At 45.5% G+C, this 21,651-nt stretch overlaps 1 protein-coding gene across 1 annotated transcript in view; it reads right to left on the reverse strand.

Annotated features, from left to right (window-relative positions):
- The window catches only part of LOC134009166 (deleted in malignant brain tumors 1 protein-like), a 28,257-nt gene that overhangs the window by 573 nt on the left and 6,033 nt on the right, over positions 1–21,651 (reverse strand). The window contains exons 3-15 of the mRNA XM_062448892.1: positions 17,211–17,585; positions 13,059–13,445; positions 12,226–12,549; positions 5,863–6,249; positions 5,030–5,353; positions 3,551–4,090; positions 1,884–2,444; positions 1,434–1,597; positions 1,046–1,228; positions 789–937; positions 444–689; positions 210–369; positions 60–135 (exon numbers count right to left, since the gene is read on the reverse strand). Of these exons, the coding sequence (XP_062304876.1) occupies positions 60–135; positions 210–369; positions 444–689; positions 789–937; positions 1,046–1,228; positions 1,434–1,597; positions 1,884–2,444; positions 3,551–4,090; positions 5,030–5,353; positions 5,863–6,249; positions 12,226–12,549; positions 13,059–13,445; positions 17,211–17,585 (3,876 nt within the window). The remainder of the gene's footprint in view (positions 1–59; positions 136–209; positions 370–443; positions 690–788; positions 938–1,045; positions 1,229–1,433; positions 1,598–1,883; positions 2,445–3,550; positions 4,091–5,029; positions 5,354–5,862; positions 6,250–12,225; positions 12,550–13,058; positions 13,446–17,210; positions 17,586–21,651) is intronic.

The following is a 21,651-nucleotide window of genomic DNA, read 5'->3' on the forward strand; positions in this document are numbered from 1 at the left end:
CCAGGGAGACCGTTACTATGACAACATCAGGAGTCATCATGGCTGTGGTTTATACTCACAGGTGATTGGTCCGACTGAGACAGGTTGGAGGGGTACAAGTTCGTCGACAGAGCGGACAAACCTTCTGGAACACATCTGTGGAGAGACACCAGAGAGTCAGAGAGACCAGAGAGACCAGAGAGACCAGGAAGGAGGGTGGGAGGACTCACAGGAGAGCAGGAGGAATTCCTCTGGTCACACAGGTTGAGGCTGCAGTGCAGGTAGACGTCCCTGTAGTCCCCCTGGAACAGGAACAGCAGCGCAGAGAAGCGAGCCTGGAGGGACAAGCCATTCTCGTCCACGGTCACCTGGTGACGGTCGGTAGAACACCTGGTGGAACAGGGGGGTTAGACAAACACACACACACACACACACATTCTTTTCCTCTCTCCAGGCTCACATACCTGTGCTGGATGAGGAAGTATTTCAGGAGGTCATCAGGATCAGGGGAGTGGGTGGTGTAGCAGTCCTCCAAAACGACCACAAAGATGCCAGCGTCCGTCTCTTCAACAGACACACCCACATGCAGAGCAGAGCCCAGGGGCAGAGTGACACGGCCTGCTGGGTAAGGAGCTGTGTAGTTGGCATCACGGAACAGAGACATGGAGGTCCTGGCCTTGGCACCCTCATCTCTCACCGCACCTTCAAGTCTGTCAAGATATGGGACAAGTAAACAACAAAGTCAAAACCAACAAGTTTAAATTGGAAACTAAGTGTGTCAATGTTTGAGTTTGTGAGGGTCCACCTACTCCAGGTATGGTTTGATGGCCACATCCAGGCTAGCCACTGTCTCCAGAGGATAGGAGCAGGAGAAAGGGATCCTCAGGGGTTGAACCAAGTTCTCACTGAACGGGTACACAAACAGACTGTTGGAGTAGATGGCGTGGCTGCCGTTGGTCTGGAGAGAGAAGGAGGAAGACAACAGGTGTTTAGAGACAGGCAGGCAGGCAGGAATATGGAAAAACTGACAAAGATGGACAGACTGGTAGAGTAACCGTGTCCTCACCGTCAGAGTGGTTCCACAGCTGCCCTCCCTGCGCTCCACCTGGAACCACACCGTCCCGTTAATCTCCTGGGAAGAGCAGCGGGGGTCGGCCATGTGAGCAGAGGAGGAGTCCAGACGTTTGGCCGCTAGCTGAGACTTGAGGAGACCCACATCAAGGAAGCCCCTACCACACACCAGCTCTGGGATGACTTTTGAAAAAAAAGAGGGAATGAGAGAAAGAAAGACAGAGAGAGAGGTGAAAGAAGATTCAAATTTTAAATCTTATTAAAATCCCTCCCAAAATTTTTTTTTTAATCCTCTCCTTTAATAGATACTATCTAGACATACGGTACACAAATATGATTTTTCCTGCTTACATGTCAAAGTTCATGTCCCAATTGATGTGTACTGTGTTACTTTTGTCTAGTTGAAAATAAAAACACTTAATTCTCTCCAGGTTATTTTGACTTGTGCAGTCTTTACACTTACTGGTGATGGTTGTGGTTGTTGGTCTGGAGGTGGCAGTAGTGGTTGGAAGAAGGGTGGTGGTGGTGGTGGAGTTCCCCCAACCAACTGGGAAGAGAGGTAAACAACACAACGGGTTTAAAACAGCTGTTTGAAAACTGTAAAAAAAACAAAAAAACGAAATACTGAGAGAATAAGCTAAATGAATGACAACTTTTAAATTGTTGAATCGTATAAATTCTCGTTATTTCTAATGTGTAATAACATGTTAATAACTACAACAATTTTGGACAAATGTTTGAGACTATGACTTGATAATGATGATAATGAATGATAAGATAGCATTCCCAATTTCAGACAAAGTAATTACATGCAGTCCACAATGGTTACATACCTGCACAATAAGCCAAGTAACAACCAACTGGTTGGACAAACTTGTAGACGTAGTAGTTGCCAGGACAGGCTTTGACATGGATGGGGTTTGACCTAAATGCACAGCAGTTGCCGTTGCCGGCGCCCCAGGACCATTTCCCACAGGTTCCCCGTTCCACCACGCCGTCTCTCAGCAGGGGGTGAGGGGTGGTGATCCACAAAGCGGCGTGGGTCCCACACATGTTCTCTTCCACACACGTCTCTGGCATCTGGGTACTGTTCCCCCCCAGGAACAAGCGATACCATCCCTGCCAACTGATATCCCGGTCACAGTGCAGGTTACCATCGTTTCTGAAGTCCGTTGAACGCCAGGCATCGTCCAGAACTGAGTACTGGCTACAGGGGTCAGCACAGCGAAGAGAACCGTTGACACTGACACAGTCCTGGCCTGCTGGGCAAGGTGTGCCCCCACACAGGAACACCACAGGAGGGGGAGTGGTGGAGGTAAGGGTGGTGGTGGTGGAAGGAGGGGTGGTGGTGGTGGAAGGAGGGGTGGTTGTGGTGGTGGAGTTTCCGCGACCAACTGAGAAGAGAGGTAAACAACACGACTGGGCTAAAGCAGCTGTTTGAAAACTGTAAACATTAAACAAATACAGAGAGAGTGAACGTCAACTCTAATATAGTATAATATATACTAATATTTCAATTAACATATTAATGAATTAATTTAGTAAAAGTAAATGGGACGATAACTACCAATGAAACATAATTTATGTACACACAGTAGGCTAAGGGATAAATTTGACTAGTAGTGGAGTTTGCCTTCACAAAGTAGTCTACACTATTTTTCAACAACACACTTGAGAGTGTATCATCTTGCTTATACCATGACCACTTGCCAAAGACAAAAAATATGTGCCATTGCCATTTACTTATATTTTAGATTTTTTATCAAATTCCACAAATAAATAGGAACTGATGTAGCGTTTTAGTTAACTAGTGTGTTTACTTGTTACCTGGAGGCATGATAAAAATGATGTTCATAATACTTGGAAAGCAAGCTTTGCCTTCCAATAGTTAACACGTAGGGTATTTGTAAAGGAACTTGCAAGACGACCTATAGATACGAGGTGCTAGTAGACCATAGTAGCATAAAGTTATGCTAGCCCATCGCAACCCAAAGTCTTGACTGGAAAGTCAACTTCTACAGTGACCAGGTACCTAGCCATGAACAAACTTGTGTAACTTCCTTGCTAAAACACATTTCCAGTAAACAAATTATGCTAGCTAGTTTTGAATATAAAAAAAAAACATTTTAAGATGATTTACATCCGACACTGCCAGATAAGGAAAAATCTTGCCAGCGTAGTTAGAATTAGCTATTTTTTCAAATGGTTTTCTTTTGGATGAAATTCTGATTAGCTAACCAGCTGTAGGACAAGATAAAGTGGATATTTTATTTTCAGTGGAGAATGGAATTGTATCTACATGTTAATGAATTATCGCGTTTACTAATAATCCATGTGGACGCCAGTAATAATTGAACTGTGATGTGTAAACAGGCTCTTGGTTGTTGAAGAATAATGCACACCCATCCAAGTCAATCAGAATCAAGAATTCACCAAGGTCATGCAATTATAACTAATTATGACTATGACTGGTAACAAGCAGTCAACAATGGTTACATACCTGCACAATAAGCCAAGTAACAATTATTTGGTTGGACAAACTTGTAGACGTAGTAGTTGCCAGGACAGGCTTTGACATGGATGGGGTTTGACCTAAATGCACAGCAGTTGCCGTTGCCGGCGCCCCAGGACCATTTCCCACAGGTTCCCCGTTCCACCACGCCGTCTCTCAGCAGGGGGTGAGGGGTGGTGATCCACAAAGCGGCGTGGGTCCCACACATGTTCTCTTCCACACACGTCTCTGGCATCTGGGTACTGTTCCCCCCCAGGAACAAGCGATACCATCCCTGCCAACTGATATGCTGGTCACAGTGCAGGTTACCATCGTTTCTGAAGTCCGTTGAACGCCAGGCATCGTCCAGAACTGAGTACTGGCTACAGGGGTCAGCACAGCGAAGAGAACCGTTGACACTGACACAGTCCTGGCCTGCTGGGCAAGGTGTGCCCCCACACAGGAACACCACAGGAGGGGAAGTGGTGGAGGTAAGGGTGGTGGTGGTGGAAGGAGGGGTGGTTGTGGTGGTGGAGTTTCCGCGACCAACTGATAAGAGAGGTAAACAACACGACTGGGCTAAAGCAGCTGTTTGAAAACTGTAAACAATAAACAAATACTGAAAAGTGAATGACAACTCTAATTAACAAATTAATATGTTAATAAGTAAAAAATGGAGGTGTGGGATCATGTATTCTATATTAGTTACTCATGTCATACAGTAATCAATACTGTGTATCATACTGTAATCAATACTGTGTATCAAACTGTAATCAATCCTGTGTATCATAATGTAATCGATACTGTATCAAAGACAGATTTGAAAGAAAGAGTAAGCACTGGCTTAGTAGGGGTCAAGTGGAGACAAGTACTGTAGGCAAGGGGACCCTTACACTTGACCATCTGAGCCTAGCTTCTAGCACTGTTGATATGGTAACCCGTCCTAAAATATCATGGCTGTTGGGTCTGTGATGTAGCATCTGCCTGATCGAATACCAAACACCTGTGATTAACTTGATATATTGACACTATAAGTCTACATTTGAATGTATTGCAAGTTGACCACACAACCACCAGGTGGCACATGGGAGCATGTTCTAGAACAGGACTGGGGAATGTGTTCTAGAACAGGACTGGGGAATGTGTTCTGGAACAGGACTGGGGAATGTGTTCTGGAACAGGACTGGGGAATGTGTTCTGGAACAGGACCAGGGAATGTGTTCTGGAACAGGACTGGGGAATGTGTTCTAGAACAGGACCGGGGAATGTGTTCTAGAACAGGACTGGGGAATGTGTCCCCCCCCCCCCCCCCCCCGCGCGGTTGGTTCCCCCTGCTGGTAGTGCGGGATGGTTAATTCATGGATGCACTTGGGAAATTGCCGCCCCCTTCTTCATGCCGCCCTAGGCGGCTGCCTACGTCGCCTATAGGAAGGACCGGCCCTGCATTTAACAGCCCTGCAATTGAAACATGGATCGTTTAACACTCACCCTCACAGATGACCCCGGCATCTTCACCGTGTACACAGTTGTGTGAGCCGAAGGGCAGGTGGCTGCAGTTCGCCAGGGAGGACTCTGAACCCGAACACCTGAAATCGTCCAGCCAGATGGGCCCGCTGCCCTGGCCGAAGCTGGCAGACATCGGAGCAGACAGGGCGCGGCCACAGCCCAGCTGACTACACACCACCTGGGCATCCTGCACGTCCCAGTAGTCATCACACACCGTCCCCCACTGGTCCTGGTGGTAGATCTCCACTCTGCCGGAGCAGGCAGGGTTGTCAGGGTAACCGTTCACCAATCTCAGAGGATCGACAGCTACAAAGTACAGATGGCAGCCCAGAGAAAGTTGCATGAAGATCACATCGTTATAGTTTACATGTGTTCATTTCCTGTTTGCGAGCAACAGTGTAAACAGTTTTAATAGAGCGAATGTGAATACATTTAAAGTTGAGGAAGACTTGCCAGAGCAATTGTATGCTGACACATTTATGAAAGATTGAATGAAAATTTACAAAATTAGCTCTTCTTAATTTCTGTGTTTGGGCACATTTGTAACTATGCCAACCTGGCTAAGTTGATACACAAATAATGAAACATCTTTCCATAAGCACAAACCCCTGTCCTGATTCAGTCGTTCACTATTCTGTGTTTGTGTGTCGTAGTGTCGTGTTTCTCCACTAGATGTCGCCTGTATTCTGCTCCTTCTTGTTGTTACAGCTGTGTGTCATTACTAAGAAGTCTGACTGCCCACCTCTATAACCCAGTCTTCTGCGTCACCCTCTGCCAGACTGTCTCGTGTGCATTGCCAAGCCTCTCACACTCACCTTCACAGATGACCCCGGCATCTTCACCGTGTACACAGTTGTGTGAGCCGAAGGGCAGGTGGCTACACTCTGCCAGGGAGGACTCTGACCCCGAACACCTGACATCGTCCAGCCAGATGGGCCCGCTGCCCTGGCCGAAGCTGGCATACATCGGAGCAGACAGAGCGCGGCCACAGCCCAGCTGACTACACACCACCTGGGCATCCTGCACGTCCCAAAAGTCATCACACACCGTCCCCCACTGGTCCTGGTGGTAGATCTCCACTCTGCCAGAGCAGGACGTGTTCCCCCCAGCCAGACGTAACTCCCCTTCTGCTGCTGAGGGGGTGGTGGTAGAAGGGGTGGTGGTAGTAGGAGGGGTGGTGGTGGTGGAGATCCCTCGACTCTCTGTGGAAGAAGAGTAAACAACACGACCGTTATAAAACAGCTGAGTGTTATTCTAAATAAATACTGAGAGAATGATAACCAGTAGATATGAGGGGCTAGTCCCTAGCGACCGAATGGTATGTGTATACTGATTGAGTGTATATCAATGAATGACCATCAACTATGACTAAAAAACATTCCATTACGTGTAGTACAAAATGGTTTCAAACCTGCACAATAAGTCGCATGACAAAAATTTGGGTTGACGAACTTGTACACGTAGTAGTTTCCAGGACAGGCTTTGACATGGATCGGGTTTGACCTAAAGTAACAGCAGTCGTCCATCCAGTGCCCACACACACCGCGTTCCACCACCCTGTCTGCTAGCAGGGGGTGAGGAGCAGTGAGCCACAAAGGGGCGTGGGTCCCGCACATGTACTTTTCCACACACGTGTCTGGCATCTGGGTGCTGTTCCCCCCCAGGAACATGCGATACCATCCCTGCCAAACGAGGTTACTGTACAAGCCGAGGTCACAACGAATAGTACCATCATTGTAGTCTGTTGAACGCCAGGTATCGTTCAAAACTGAGTACTGGCTACAGGGGTCAGCACAGCGAAGAGAACCGTTGACACTGATACAGTCCTGGCCTGCTGGGCAAGGTGTGCCCCCACACAGGAACACCACAGGAGGGGGAGTGGTGGAGGGAAGGGTGGTGGTGGTGGAAGGAGGGGTGGTGGTGGTTGTTGGTCTAGAGGTGGTGGTGGTGAAAGGAGGGGTGGTGGTAGTAGGAGGGGTGGTGGTGGTTGTTGGTCTAGAGGTGGTGGTGGTAGTAGGAGGGGTGGTGGTAGTAGAAGGGGTGGTGGTGGTTGTTGGTATAGAGGTGGTGGTGGTGAAAGGAGGGGTGGTGGTGGTGGTGGTGGAGTTCCCCCAACCAACTGGGAAGAGAGGTAAACAACACAACGGGTTTAAAACAGCTGTTTGAAAACTGTAAAAAAAAAAAAAAAAACGAAATACTAAGAAAATAAGCTAAATGAATGACAACTTTTAAATTGTTGAATCGTATAAATTCTCGTTATTTCTAATGTGTAATAACATGTTAATAACTACAACAATTTTGGACAAACGTTTGAGACTATGACTTGATAATGATGATAATGAATGATAAGATAGCATTCCCAATTTCAGACAAAGTAATTACATGCAGTCCACAATGGTTACATACCTGCACAATAAGCCAAGTAACAACCAACTGGTTGGACAAACTTGTAGACGTAGTAGTTGCCAGGACAGGCTTTGACATGGATGGGGTTTGACCTAAATGCACAGCAGTTGCCGTTGCCGGCGCCCCAGGACCATTTCCCACAGGTTCCCCGTTCCACCACGCCGTCTCTCAGCAGGGGGTGAGGGGTGGTGATCCACAAAGCGGCGTGGGTCCCACACATGTTCTCTTCCACACACGTCTCTGGCATCTGGGTACTGTTCCCCCCCAGGAACAAGCGATACCATCCCTGCCAACTGATATGCTGGTCACAGTGCAGGTTACCATCGTTTCTGAAGTCCGTTGAACGCCAGGCATCGTCCAGAACTGAGTACTGGCTACATGGGTCAGCACAGCGAAGAGAACCGTTGACACTGACACAGTCCTGGCCTGCTGGGCAAGGTGTGCCCCCACACAGGAACACCACAGGAGGGGGAGTGGTGGAGGTAAGGGTGGTGGTGGTGGAGGGAGGGGTGGTTGTGGTGGTGGAGTTTCCGCGACCAACTGAGAAGAGAGGTAAACAACACGACTGGGCTAAAGCAGCTGTTTGAAAACTGTAAACATTAAACAAATACAGAGAGAGTGAACGTCAACTCTAATATAGTATAATATATACTAATATTTCAATTAACATATTAATGAATTAATTTAGTAAAAGTAAATGGGACGATAACTACCAATGAAACATAATTTATGTACACACAGTAGGCTAAGGGATAAATTTGACTAGTAGTGGAGTTTGCCTTCACAAAGTAGTCTACACTATTTTTCAACAACACACTTGAGAGTGAATCATCTTGCTTATACCATGACCACTTGCCAAAGACAAAAAATATGTGCCATTGCCATTTACTTATATTTTAGATTTTTTATCAAATTCCACAAATAAATAGGAACTGATGTAGCGTTTTAGTTAACTAGTGTGTTTACTTGTTACCTGGATGCATGATAAAAATGATGTTCATAATACTTGGAAAGCAACCTTTGCCTTCCAATAGTTAACACGTAGGGTATTTGTAAAGGAACTTGCAAGACGACCTATAGATACGAGGTGCTAGTAGACCATAGTAGCAGAAAGTTATGCTAGCCCATCGCAACCCAAAGTCTTGACTGGAAAGTCAACTTCTACAGTGACCAGGTACCTAGCCATGAACAAACTTGTGTAACTTCCTTGCTAAAACACATTTCCAGTAAACAAATTATGCTAGCTAGTTTTGAATATAAAAAAAAAACATTTTAAGATGATTTACATCCGACACTGCCAGATAAGGAAAAATCTTGCCAGCGTAGTTAGAATTAGCTATTTTTTCAAATGGTTTTCTTTTGGATGAAATTCTGATTAGCTAACCAGCTGTAGGACAAGATAAAGTGGATATTTTATTTTCAGTGGAGAATGGAATTGTATCTACATGTTAATGAATTATCGCGTTTACTAATAATCCATGTGGACGCCAGTAATAATTGAACTGTGATGTGTAAACAGGCTCTTGGTTGTTGAAGAATAATGCACACCCATCCAAGTCAATCAGAATCAAGAATTCACCAAGGTCATGCAATTATAACTAATTATGAGTATGACTGGTAACAAGCAGTCAACAATGGTTACATACCTGCACAATAAGCCAAGTAACAATTATTTGGTTGGACAAACTTGTAGACGTAGTAGTTGCCAGGACAGGCTTTGACATGGATGGGGTTTGACCTAAATGCACAGCAGTTGCCGTTGCCGGCGCCCCAGGACCATTTCCCACAGGTTCCCCGTTCCACCACGCCGTCTCTCAGCAGGGGGTGAGGGGTGGTGATCCACAAAGCGGCGTGGGTCCCACACATGTTCTCTTCCACACACGTCTCTGGCATCTGGGTACTGTTCCCCCCCAGGAACAAGCGATACCATCCCTGCCAACTGATCTGCTGGTCACAGTGCAGGTTACCATCGTTTCTGAAGTCCGTTGAACGCCAGGCATCGTCCAGAACTGAGTACTGGCTACAGGGGTCAGCACAGCGAAGAGAACCGTTGACACTGACACAGTCCTGGCCTGCTGGGCAAGGTGTGCCCCCACACAGGAACACCACAGGAGGGGGAGTGGTGGAGGGAAGGGTGGTGGTGGTGGAAGGAGGGGTGGTTGTGGTGGTGGAGTTTCCGCGACCAACTGAGAAGAGAGGTAAACAACACGACTGGGCTAAAGCAGCTGTTTGAAAACTGTAAACATTAAACAAATACAGAGAGAGTGAACGTCAACTCTAATATAGTATAATATATACTAATATTTCAATTAACATATTAATGAATTAATTTAGTAAAAGTAAATGGGACGATAACTACCAATGAAACATAATTTATGTACACACAGTAGGCTAAGGGATAAATTTGACTAGTAGTGGAGTTTGCCTTCACAAAGTAGTCTACACTATTTTTCAACAACACACTTGAGAGTGAATCATCTTGCTTATACCATGACCACTTGCCAAAGACAAAAAATATTTGCCATTGCCATTTACTTATATTTTAGATTTTTTATCAAATTCCACAAATAAATAGGAACTGATGTAGCGTTTTAGTTAACTAGTGTGTTTACTTGTTACCTGGATGCATGATAAAAATGATGTTCATAATACTTGGAAAGCAACCTTTGCCTTCCAATAGTTAACACGTAGGGTATTTGTAAAGGAACTTGCAAGACGACCTATAGATACGAGGTGCTAGTAGACCATAGTAGCAGAAAGTTATGCTAGCCCATCGCAACCCAAAGTCTTGACTGGAAAGTCAACTTCTACAGTGACCAGGTACCTAGCCATGAACAAACTTGTGTAACTTCCTTGCTAAAACACATTTCCAGTAAACAAATTATGCTAGCTAGTTTTGAATATAAAAAAAAAACATTTTAAGATGATTTACATCCGACACTGCCAGATAAGGAAAAATCTTGCCAGCGTAGTTAGAATTAGCTATTTTTTCAAATGGTTTTCTTTTGGATGAAATTCTGATTAGCTAACCAGCTGTAGGACAAGATAAAGTGGATATTTTATTTTCAGTGGAGAATGGAATTGTATCTACATGTTAATGAATTATCGCGTTTACTAATAATCCATGTGGACGCCAGTAATAATTGAACTGTGATGTGTAAACAGGCTCTTGGTTGTTGAAGAATAATGCACACCCATCCAAGTCAATCAGAATCAAGAATTCACCAAGGTCATGCAATTATAACTAATTATGACTATGACTGGTAACAAGCAGTCAACAATGGTTACATACCTGCACAATAAGCCAAGTAACAATTATTTGGTTGGACAAACTTGTAGACGTAGTAGTTGCCAGGACAGGCTTTGACATGGATGGGGTTTGACCTAAATGCACAGCAGTTGCCGTTGCCGGCGCCCCAGGACCATTTCCCACAGGTTCCCCGTTCCACCACGCCGTCTCTCAGCAGGGGGTGAGGGGTGGTGATCCACAAAGCGGCGTGGGTCCCACACATGTTCTCTTCCACACACGTCTCTGGCATCTGGGTACTGTTCCCCCCCAGGAACAAGCGATACCATCCCTGCCAACTGATATGCTGGTCACAGTGCAGGTTACCATCGTTTCTGAAGTCCGTTGAACGCCAGGCATCGTCCAGAACTGAGTACTGGCTACAGGGGTCAGCACAGCGAAGAGAACCGTTGACACTGACACAGTCCTGGCCTGCTGGGCAAGGTGTGCCCCCACACAGGAACACCACAGGAGGGGAAGTGGTGGAGGTAAGGGTGGTGGTGGTGGAAGGAGGGGTGGTTGTGGTGGTGGAGTTTCCGCGACCAACTGATAAGAGAGGTAAACAACACGACTGGGCTAAAGCAGCTGTTTGAAAACTGTAAACAATAAACAAATACTGAAAAGTGAATGACAACTCTAATTAACAAATTAATATGTTAATAAGTAAAAAATGGAGGTGTGGGATCATGTATTCTATATTAGTTACTCATGTCATACAGTAATCAATACTGTGTATCATACTGTAATCAATACTGTGTATCAAACTGTAATCAATCCTGTGTATCATAATGTAATCGATACTGTATCAAAGACAGATTTGAAAGAAAGAGTAAGCACTGGCTTAGTAGGGGTCAAGTGGAGACAAGTACTGTAGGCAAGGGGACCCTTACACTTGACCATCTGAGCCTAGCTTCTAGCACTGTTGATATGGTAACCCGTCCTAAAATATCATGGCTGTTGGGTCTGTGATGTAGCATCTGCCTGATCGAATACCAAACACCTGTGATTAACTTGATATATTGACACTATAAGTCTACATTTGAATGTATTGCAAGTTGACCACACAACCACCAGGTGGCACATGGGAGCATGTTCTAGAACAGGACTGGGGAATGTGTTCTAGAACAGGACTGGGGAATGTGTTCTGGAACAGGACTGGGGAATGTGTTCTGGAACAGGACTGGGGAATGTGTTCTGGAACAGGACCAGGGAATGTGTTCTGGAACAGGACTGGGGAATGTGTTCTAGAACAGGACCGGGGAATGTGTTCTAGAACAGGACTGGGGAATGTGTGTCCCCCCCCCCCCCCCCCCGCGCGGTTGGTTCCCCCTGCTGGTAGTGCGGGATGGTTAATTCATGGATGCACTTGGGAAATTGCCGCCCCCCTCTTCATGCCGCCCTAGGCGGCTGCCTACGTCGCCTATAGGAAGGACCGGCCCTGCATTTAACAGCCCTGCAATTGAAACATGGATCGTTTAACACTCACCCTCACAGATGACCCCGGCATCTTCACCGTGTACACAGTTGTGTGAGCCGAAGGGCAGGTGGCTGCAGTTCGCCAGGGAGGACTCTGAACCCGAACACCTGACATCGTCCAGCCAGATGGGCCCGCTGCCCTGGCCGAAGCTGGCAGACATCGGAGCAGACAGGGCGCGGCCACAGCCCAGCTGACTACACACCACCTGGGCATCCTGCACGTCCCAGTAGTCATCACACACCGTCCCCCACTGGTCCTGGTGGTAGATCTCCACTCTGCCGGAGCAGGCAGGGTTGTCAGGGTAACCGTTCACCAATCTCAGAGGATCGACAGCTACAAAGTACAGATGGCAGCCCAGAGAAAGTTGCATGAAGATCACATCGTTATAGTTTACATGTGTTCATTTCCTGTTTGCGAGCAACAGTGTAAACAGTTTTAATAGAGCGAATGTGAATACATTTAAAGTTGAGGAAGACTTGCCAGAGCAATTGTATGCTGACACATTTATGAAAGATTGAATGAAAATTTACAAAATGAGCTCTTCTTAATTTCTGTGTTTGGGCACATTTGTAACTATGCCAACCTGGCTAAGTTGATACACAAATAATGAAACATCTTTCCATAAGCACAAACCCCTGTCCTGATTCAGTCGTTCACTATTCTGTGTTTGTGTGTCGTAGTGTCGTGTTTCTCCACTAGATGTCGCCTGTATTCTGCTCCTTCTTGTTGTTACAGCTGTGTGTCATTACTAAGAAGTCTGACTGCCCACCTCTATAACCCAGTCTTCTGCGTCACCCTCTGCCAGACTGTCTCGTGTGCATTGCCAAGCCTCTCACACTCACCTTCACAGATGACCCCGGCATCTTCACCGTGTACACAGTTGTGTGAGCCGAAGGGCAGGTGGCTACACTCTGCCAGGGAGGACTCTGACCCCGAACACCTGACATCGTCCAGCCAGATGGGCCCGCTGCCCTGGCCGAAGCTGGCATACATCGGAGCAGACAGAGCGCGGCCACAGCCCAGCTGACTACACACCACCTGGGCATCCTGCACGTCCCAAAAGTCATCACACACCGTCCCCCACTGGTCCTGGTGGTAGATCTCCACTCTGCCAGAGCAGGACGTGTTCCCCCCAGCCAGACGTAACTCCCCTTCTGCTGCTGAGGGGGTGGTGGTAGAAGGGGTGGTGGTAGTAGGAGGGGTGGTGGTGGTGGAGATCCCTCGACTCTCTGTGGAAGAAGAGTAAACAACACGACCGTTATAAAACAGCTGAGTGTTATTCTAAATAAATACTGAGAGAATGATGACCAGTAGATATGAGGGGCTAGTCCCTAGCGACCGAATGGTATGTGTATACTGATTGAGTGTATATCAATGAATGACCATCAACTATGACTAAAAAACATTCCATTACGTGTAGTACAAAATGGTTTCAAACCTGCACAATAAGTCGCATGACAAAAATTTGGGTTGACGAACTTGTACACGTAGTAGTTTCCAGGACAGGCTTTGACATGGATCGGGTTTGACCTAAAGTAACAGCAGTCGTCCATCCAGTGCCCACACACACCGCGTTCCACCACCCTGTCTGCTAGCAGGGGGTGAGGAGCAGTGAGCCACAAAGGGGCGTGGGTCCCGCACATGTACTTTTCCACACACGTGTCTGGCATCTGGGTGCTGTTCCCCCCCAGGAACATGCGATACCATCCCTGCCAAACGAGGTTACTGTACAAGCCGAGGTCACAACGAATAGTACCATCATTGTAGTCTGTTGAACGCCAGGTATCGTTCAAAACTGAGTACTGGCTACAGGGGTCAGCACAGCGAAGAGAACCGTTGACACTGACACAGTCCTGGCCTGCTGGGCAAGGTGTGCCCCCACACAGGAACACCACAGGAGGGGGAGTGGTGGAGGGAAGGGTGGTGGTGGTGGAAGGAGGGGTGGTGGTGGTTGTTGGTCTAGAGGTGGTGGTGGTGAAAGGAGGGGTGGTGGTAGTAGGAGGGGTGGTGGTGGTTGTTGGTCTAGAGGTGGTGGTGGTAGTAGGAGGGGTGGTGGTAGTAGGAGGGGTGGTGGTGGTTGTTGGTCTAGAGGTGGTGGTGGTAGTAGGAGGGGTGGTGGTAGTAGGAGGGGTGGTGGTGGTTGTTGGTATAGAGGTGGTGGTGGTGAAAGGAGGGGTGGTGGTGGTGGTGGTGGAGTTCCCCCAACCAACTGGGAAGAGAGGTAAACAACACAACGGGTTTAAAACAGCTGTTTGAAAACTGTAAAAAAAAAAAAAAAACGAAATACTGAGAAAATAAGCTAAATGAATGACAACTTTTAAATTGTTGAATCGTATAAATTCTCGTTATTTCTAATGTGTAATAACATGTTAATAACTACAACAATTTTGGACAAACGTTTGAGACTATGACTTGATAATGATGATAATGAATGATAAGATAGCATTCCCAATTTCAGACAAAGTAATTACATGCAGTCCACAATGGTTACATACCTGCACAATAAGCCAAGTAACAACCAACTGGTTGGACAAACTTGTAGACGTAGTAGTTGCCAGGACAGGCTTTGACATGGATGGGGTTTGACCTAAATGCACAGCAGTTGCCGTTGCCGGCGCCCCAGGACCATTTCCCACAGGTTCCCCGTTCCACCACGCCGTCTCTCAGCAGGGGGTGAGGGGTGGTGATCCACAAAGCGGCGTGGGTCCCACACATGTTCTCTTCCACACACGTCTCTGGCATCTGGGTACTGTTCCCCCCCAGGAACAAGCGATACCATCCCTGCCAACTGATATGCTGGTCACAGTGCAGGTTACCATCGTTTCTGAAGTCCGTTGAACGCCAGGCATCGTCCAGAACTGAGTACTGGCTACAGGGGTCAGCACAGCGAAGAGAACCGTTGACACTGACACAGTCCTGGCCTGCTGGGCAAGGTGTGCCCCCACACAGGAACACCACAGGAGGGGGAGTGGTGGAGGTAAGGGTGATGGTGGTGGAAGGAGGGGTGGTTGTGGTGGAAGGAGGGGTGGTTGTGGTGGTGGAGTTTCCGCGACCAACTGAGAAGAGAGGTAAACAACACGACTGGGCTAAAGCAGCTGTTTGAAAACTGTAAACATTAAACAAATACAGAGAGAGTGAACGTCAACTCTAATATAGTATAATATAGACCATATTTAAATTAACATATTAATGAATTAATTTAGTAAAAGTAAATGGGACGATAACTACCAATGAAACATAATTTATGTACACACAGTAGGGATAAATTTGACTAGTAGTGGAGTTTGCCTTCACAAAGTAGTCTACACTATTTTTCAACAACACACTTGAGAGTGTATCATCTTGCTTATACCATGACCACTTGCCAAAGACAAAAAATATGTGCCATTGCTATTTACTTATATTTTAGATTTTTTATCAAATTCCACAAATAAATAGGAACTGATGTAGCGTTTTAGTTAACTAGTGTGTTTACTTGTTACCTGGAGGCATGATAAAAATGATGTTCATAATACTTGGAAAGCAAGCTTTGCCTTCCAATAGTTAACACGTAGGGTATTTGTAAAGGAACTTGCAAGACGACCAATAGATACGAGGTGCTAGTAGACCATAGTAGCATAAAGTTATGCTAGCCCATCGCAACCCAAAGTCTTGACTGGAAAGTCAACTTCTACAGTGACCAGGTACCTAGCCATGAACAAACTTGTGTAACTTCCTTGCTAAAACACATTTCCAGTAAACAAATTATGCTAGCTAGTTTTGAATATAAAAAAAACATGTTAAGATGATTTACATCCGACACTGCCAGATAAGGAAAAATCTTGCCAGGGTAGTTAGAATTAGCTATTTTTTCAAATGGTTTTCTTTTGGATGAAATTCTGATTAGCTAACCAGCTGTAGGACAAGATAAAGTGGATATTTTATTTTCAGTGGAGAATGGAATTGTATCTACATGTTAATGAATTATCGCGTTTACTAATAATCCATGTGGACGCCAGTAATAATTGAACTGTGATGTGTAAACAGGCTCTTGGTTGTTGAAGAATAATGCACACCCATCCAAGTCAATCAGAATCAAGAATTCACCAAGGTCATGCAATTATAACTAATTATGACTATGACTGGTAACAAGCAGTCAACAATGGTTACATACCTGCACAATAAGCCAAGTTACAATTATTTGGTTGGACAAACTTGTAGACATAGTAGTTGCCAGGACAGGCTTTGACATGGATGGGGTTTGACCTAAATGCACAGCAGTCGCCGTTGCCGGCGCCCCAGGACCATTTCCCACAGGTTCCCCGTTCCACCACGCCGTCTCTCAGCAGGGGGTGAGGGGTGGTGATCCACAAAGCGGCGTGTGTCCCACACATGTACTCTTCCACACACGTCTCTGGCATCTGGGTACTGTTCCCCCCCAGGAACAAGCGATACCATCCCTGCCAACTGATATGTTGGTCACAGTGCAGGTTACCATCGTTTCTGAAGTTCGTTGAACGCCAGGCATCGTCCAGAACTGAGTACTGGCTACAGGGGTCAGCACAGCGAAGAGAACCGTTGACACTGACACAGTCCTGGCCTGCTGGGCAAGGTGTGCCCCCACACAGGAACACCACAGGAGGGGGAGTGGTGGAGGGAAGGGTGGTGGTGGTGGAAGGAGGGGTGGTTGTGGTGGTGGAGTTTCCGTGACCAACTGAGAAGAGAGGTAAACAACACGACTGGGCTAAAGCAGCTGTTTGAAAATTGCATGTTGCTAGTTGACCACACAACCACCAGGTGGCACATGGGAGCATGTTCTGGAACAGGACTGGGGAATGTGTTCTAGAACAGGACTGGGGAATGTGTTCTGGAACAGGACTGGGGAATGTGTTCTGGAACAGGACCAGGGAATGTGTTCTGGAACAGGACTGGAGAGGTTAATTAATGTAAAATGTATATTGTGTATCAATCATTTAACAGCCCTGCAATTGAAACATGGATCGTTTAACACTCACCCTCACAGATGACCCCGGCATCTTCACTGTGTACACAGTTGTGTGAGCCGAAGGGCAGGTGGCTGCAGTTCGCCAGGGAGGACTCTGAACCCGAACACCTGACATCGTCCAGCCAGATGGGCCCGCTGCCCTGGCCGAAGCTGGCATATGATGGAGCAGACAGAGCGCGGCCACAGCCCAGCTGACTACACACCACCTGGGCATCCTGCACGTCCCAAAAGTCATCACACACCGTCCCCCACTGGTCCTGGTGGTAGATCTCCACTCTGCCGGAGCAGGAAGTGTTCCCCCCAGCCAGACGTAACTCCCCTTCTGCTGCTGAGGGGGTGGTGGGTACCAGGGTGGTGGTGGTTGTTGGTCTAGAGGTGGTGGTGGTGATGGTGAAAGGAGGGGTGGTGGTAGTAGGAGGGGTGGTGGTGGTAGAAGGGGTGGTGGTGGTTGTTGGTCTTGAGGTGGTGGTGGTGAAAGGAGGGGTGGTGGTAGTAGGAGGGGTGGTGGTAGTAGAAGGGGTGGTGGTGGTTGTTGGTCTTGAGGTGGTGGTGGTGAAAGGAGGGGTGGTGGTAGTAGGAGGGGTGGTGGTAGTAGAAGGGGTGGTGGTGGTTGTTGGTCTTGAGGTGGTGGTGGTGAAAGGAGGGGTGGTGGTAGTAGGAGGGGTGGTGGTTTCACCAACTGGGAATAGAGGTAAACCAACAACACAAGTTAAGCAGCTGTTTAAAAACTGTAAACAATTAATACTGAGAAGAAATGAAGTAAATAAACAAATTACGTAAATTGGAATGATTGTGTCTCATTGTATTTTGTTAAACTACAATCATATATGTGAGATAAATTGTCCATGATATACATTTCCTCTTTAGACTCGTCAGCAGATTTGCATTGCCAGAAACAACATGTTCACATCCTACCTGAAGCATGATGAAGAGCTTGCATGATCAGGAGTAACAACAGACCCTCTGACATCATCATCATGCGAGGCTTCATTCTCATCAGACAAAAAACCTTAAAAACATTTAAATTCACATATGAGCAACACAAGCTCAGGTTAGTTTGTTTGCTTGCTATAGGTTAGTTTGTTTGCTTGCTATCAAGGCGCACCATTGTCATCGCACTCACTCATCCCACAGTGTTTGCACTACATGAAGGGTGTGAAAATGGGCATCTCGTTCCCAAAAACATAGCTATTATTTGTAGAAGGTTCTGTAGCTGTAATTTCAGTACCAGGAAGAGTCCAGCATTAATTACTTGACTTAATATTAATGTAATATATTTATATAAATATATATACTGCAAAAACAGATTTTTAAGAAAGTAAAGCCTTATTTTTTTTAAAAATGCCTCATTTCTAGAAAATGTGTCCTATTTTTGGTTTAAAAAGAAGACGAATCTTGCCAAGCATCTTTCACATAAGAAAAGTAGTTTTATTTTGAGAAAATATATCAAACTTTTTCTTAATAAGATTTACCAACTAATACCTAGCTCGATTTAACTAGTAACAAGGTGTGGACATATTTTGCAAATTATTCCAGCAGAGGAACAAGATTATCTTCCTTATTTTAAGATTGAGACCACTTGCACAACTTCTCAATTTAAGAATCTTAAGAAATGACAGCATTTTTTTTTCATTTATGGTTATTTGAAACATGACAAACATGAAAATACAGTTTAACACAATGTCGGACTGTCCATCGGGAGAATCGGGAGATTTCCCGAACGGCCGGTCCAACTAACGGCCGCTATAGCCACGGCACTATGCAAAAAAAGAAAGGTACAGCCTAATAGTTTACGCTCACTTTGAAGACGGCCTGGCAACTGTTTAACTGGAGCGATCCAAAATCCACAGGGTTGGGGATTCCCCCCGTGTAAACTTGAACGGTGCACTTGTCCGTCCGGTTTACAGATCGCGATTGGTCAAAAATCAATCGTTTTCCAGGTATGAACAGTTCGTTGGAGTGGGTGGAAGCAATGAGTTCGCGTGCAGTTTTTAAAATATTTTGCAAACGAGACATATTTAGCTATTGCTAAAACCATTGTTGTCTCTTTTGCAAAGAAATGGAAAGAAAAAGAAAAGGAGAAAAGGGTGGTGCAGAAAAGCAAGAGACAAAAAACAACGGGCACTCCTGCAAAATGCTGCAAAATGTAAAAACAAATGTTTAGACCGGCAAAAGCCAAGCTAAGTGAGGGAGAGTCTGCAGCCCGAAGATGCGGCAGTACCTGAGGCGTCAAGTGCAAGCAGCTGCATTTTCGACATTTAGAAAATTCAAAAATCCAAACCATATTGTTCTCATTTTTCTAAAAACATACATTTGGTATTACTGTTAGCCAATATATAGGATATATATTTTAAATGAAGGAAAATAAATGTCCAAGAGAAAAGGGCACTCTTTTAAATATGCACAACATGTTTTTTTGGCTTTAAATATTAAATATGCTATGTGGATGAAATGCAATTGTCTTATTTGTTCTGTTCTGTGTATTAAAGCAACCACAGGTGACACGGGGCAAGAGATGAAGGCTGCTGTGGTGACAGGGTCCAGTGGAGAGAATTTGACAGGTGCAGCACAGCAACTGTACACAATAGACTATATGTTAACAGGGTTATTATATGGAAATTAGTTTGTTGAATTGATTTTCATTATTGACTATAGTTAACTGATTATTGTTCTTTTGCAACATTTAAAAGCAGATGCAGAAACAGAGAGAAGTAAGGAAAAGGAAAGTAAGGGAGAATTGCCATATTCATTTTTAGATACTGTATTAGATCTAATTTTGTTAACAGTCTTCGATAGCACTGCATTATACTTTATTATTATATAGCCTATTTAAGCAACTGTACACAGGTCGCGGGCCGGTCTGCGTTTTAAAGTCCCGGGCTGTTTTTCGGTCCCAGTCCGACCCTGCGTGTGGTACTCATTACCTTTAACTGCATCAATCAGAAATGGCAGAATTTTAAGTAGAACAAGCATTTGGCCTGAGGACTGCTTTAATTTATTGTCACTGGATGCTAATGTGCTGTAGCTTATAGGGCTTGGTTTATCTCTGACATCATGTGGAGGGAAGGGAGATGCAAGTAATGCACTATTGAGAACATCCAAGTCAAGTTGTCCTAAAAGTACTAAGTGTTTCAGCACACACTTTATTTCTAAAGGGGCAATGCCTTCAAGTATTACGTGCATGATGTCTTGCGGTGTTTGTTGGATCAAGTTAAAAGCCGGGAATTCTACCAGTTTACTCCTTCTGTTGATCCCAAATGTAGTTTTTAAACGGTTTCTAAGATACTCAGTATTGGCCCTCTCAATATCACTACACTGCCTGTACTCATTGACTCAGTGAGTGGATTGATGGATGCAGTGCAAGTTGTTAAGAAAGAAAAACCTTTCAAATCAGGGGTCAGATGGGTGAGCGGTTAGGGAATCTGGCTATTAATCAGAAGGCAACGCTCTTCACCCTACTTGCCGCGAGGGGGAATGTCCCTGTACTTACTGTAAGTCGCAGGTCTGCTAAATGACTAAATGTAAATTGCGTTGAAGCGTTAAACTTACTTCAAGGTATTAATTCTTAAAGTCAGCTCAATTAAGAGAATAACATGCTTATTTTAAGATTATATTTGCTAGTTATTAATCTTATTTCCAGATATAAACACACCTGATTCAAATGAATGGTCGTTATCCAAGCCTGATAACGACCATTCATTTGAATCAGGTGTGTTTGGAGCAGGGAAACATCTAAAACATGCAGGGCAGGGGGTCCCGAGGACCAGGATTGAGAACCACTGTGCTAAATGATTAAATGTAATGTAAATATAAAATCACAATGAAGTGCCCAGGTAGATGTTAGTACTTACATGCACTAGGATGTAGATCAAATCACACTGCTCTCTCCTTAGTCAAAGTGAAGACACTGATGACAGCCTCAAATGGGCCTTTTTATTATATTCTGCACCTGCCTGCTGCCAGCACAGGTAGGCGTGTTCTATGTCTAGAGTTAGGTGGACATCGAATCTAAAGCCACCATTATTGCAAACACTGGACAAGCAAGTTTGCCAAGAGAATGCTACATTTACTGGAACATGTACAATCACACTGTGGGTGTGTTCCAAATTCCATCATGCCTGCTTCATTGCTAGCAACACAAAGGTTCACCCAATCAGGTTGTGTGATTAGCTGTGTGAGTGATTAGGCCTGTGGGTGACATGTCATATTTACTCCCTGCACTATATACCCACTGTTTGTGCATCGCTTTCGACAAAAGTGTCTGTGTTGCTGTCCGTGGTGCTGCAGGGGTCCACTACAGGAGGTACAAAGCATAATTGGTATATTTTTGACAAAGCAAAACTCACACATCTGATTAATAACTTTATTCGATATCCATCTATCCCAGTACCGGTCCTAGCACATTTGGTGCCCTAGGCAAGATTTATCATGACCCTGGCATATTTGCTCAG

The sequence above is a fragment of the Osmerus eperlanus genome, chromosome 22, assembly GCF_963692335.1.
Source record: "Osmerus eperlanus chromosome 22, fOsmEpe2.1, whole genome shotgun sequence".
NCBI lineage: Eukaryota > Metazoa > Chordata > Actinopteri > Osmeriformes > Osmeridae > Osmerus > Osmerus eperlanus.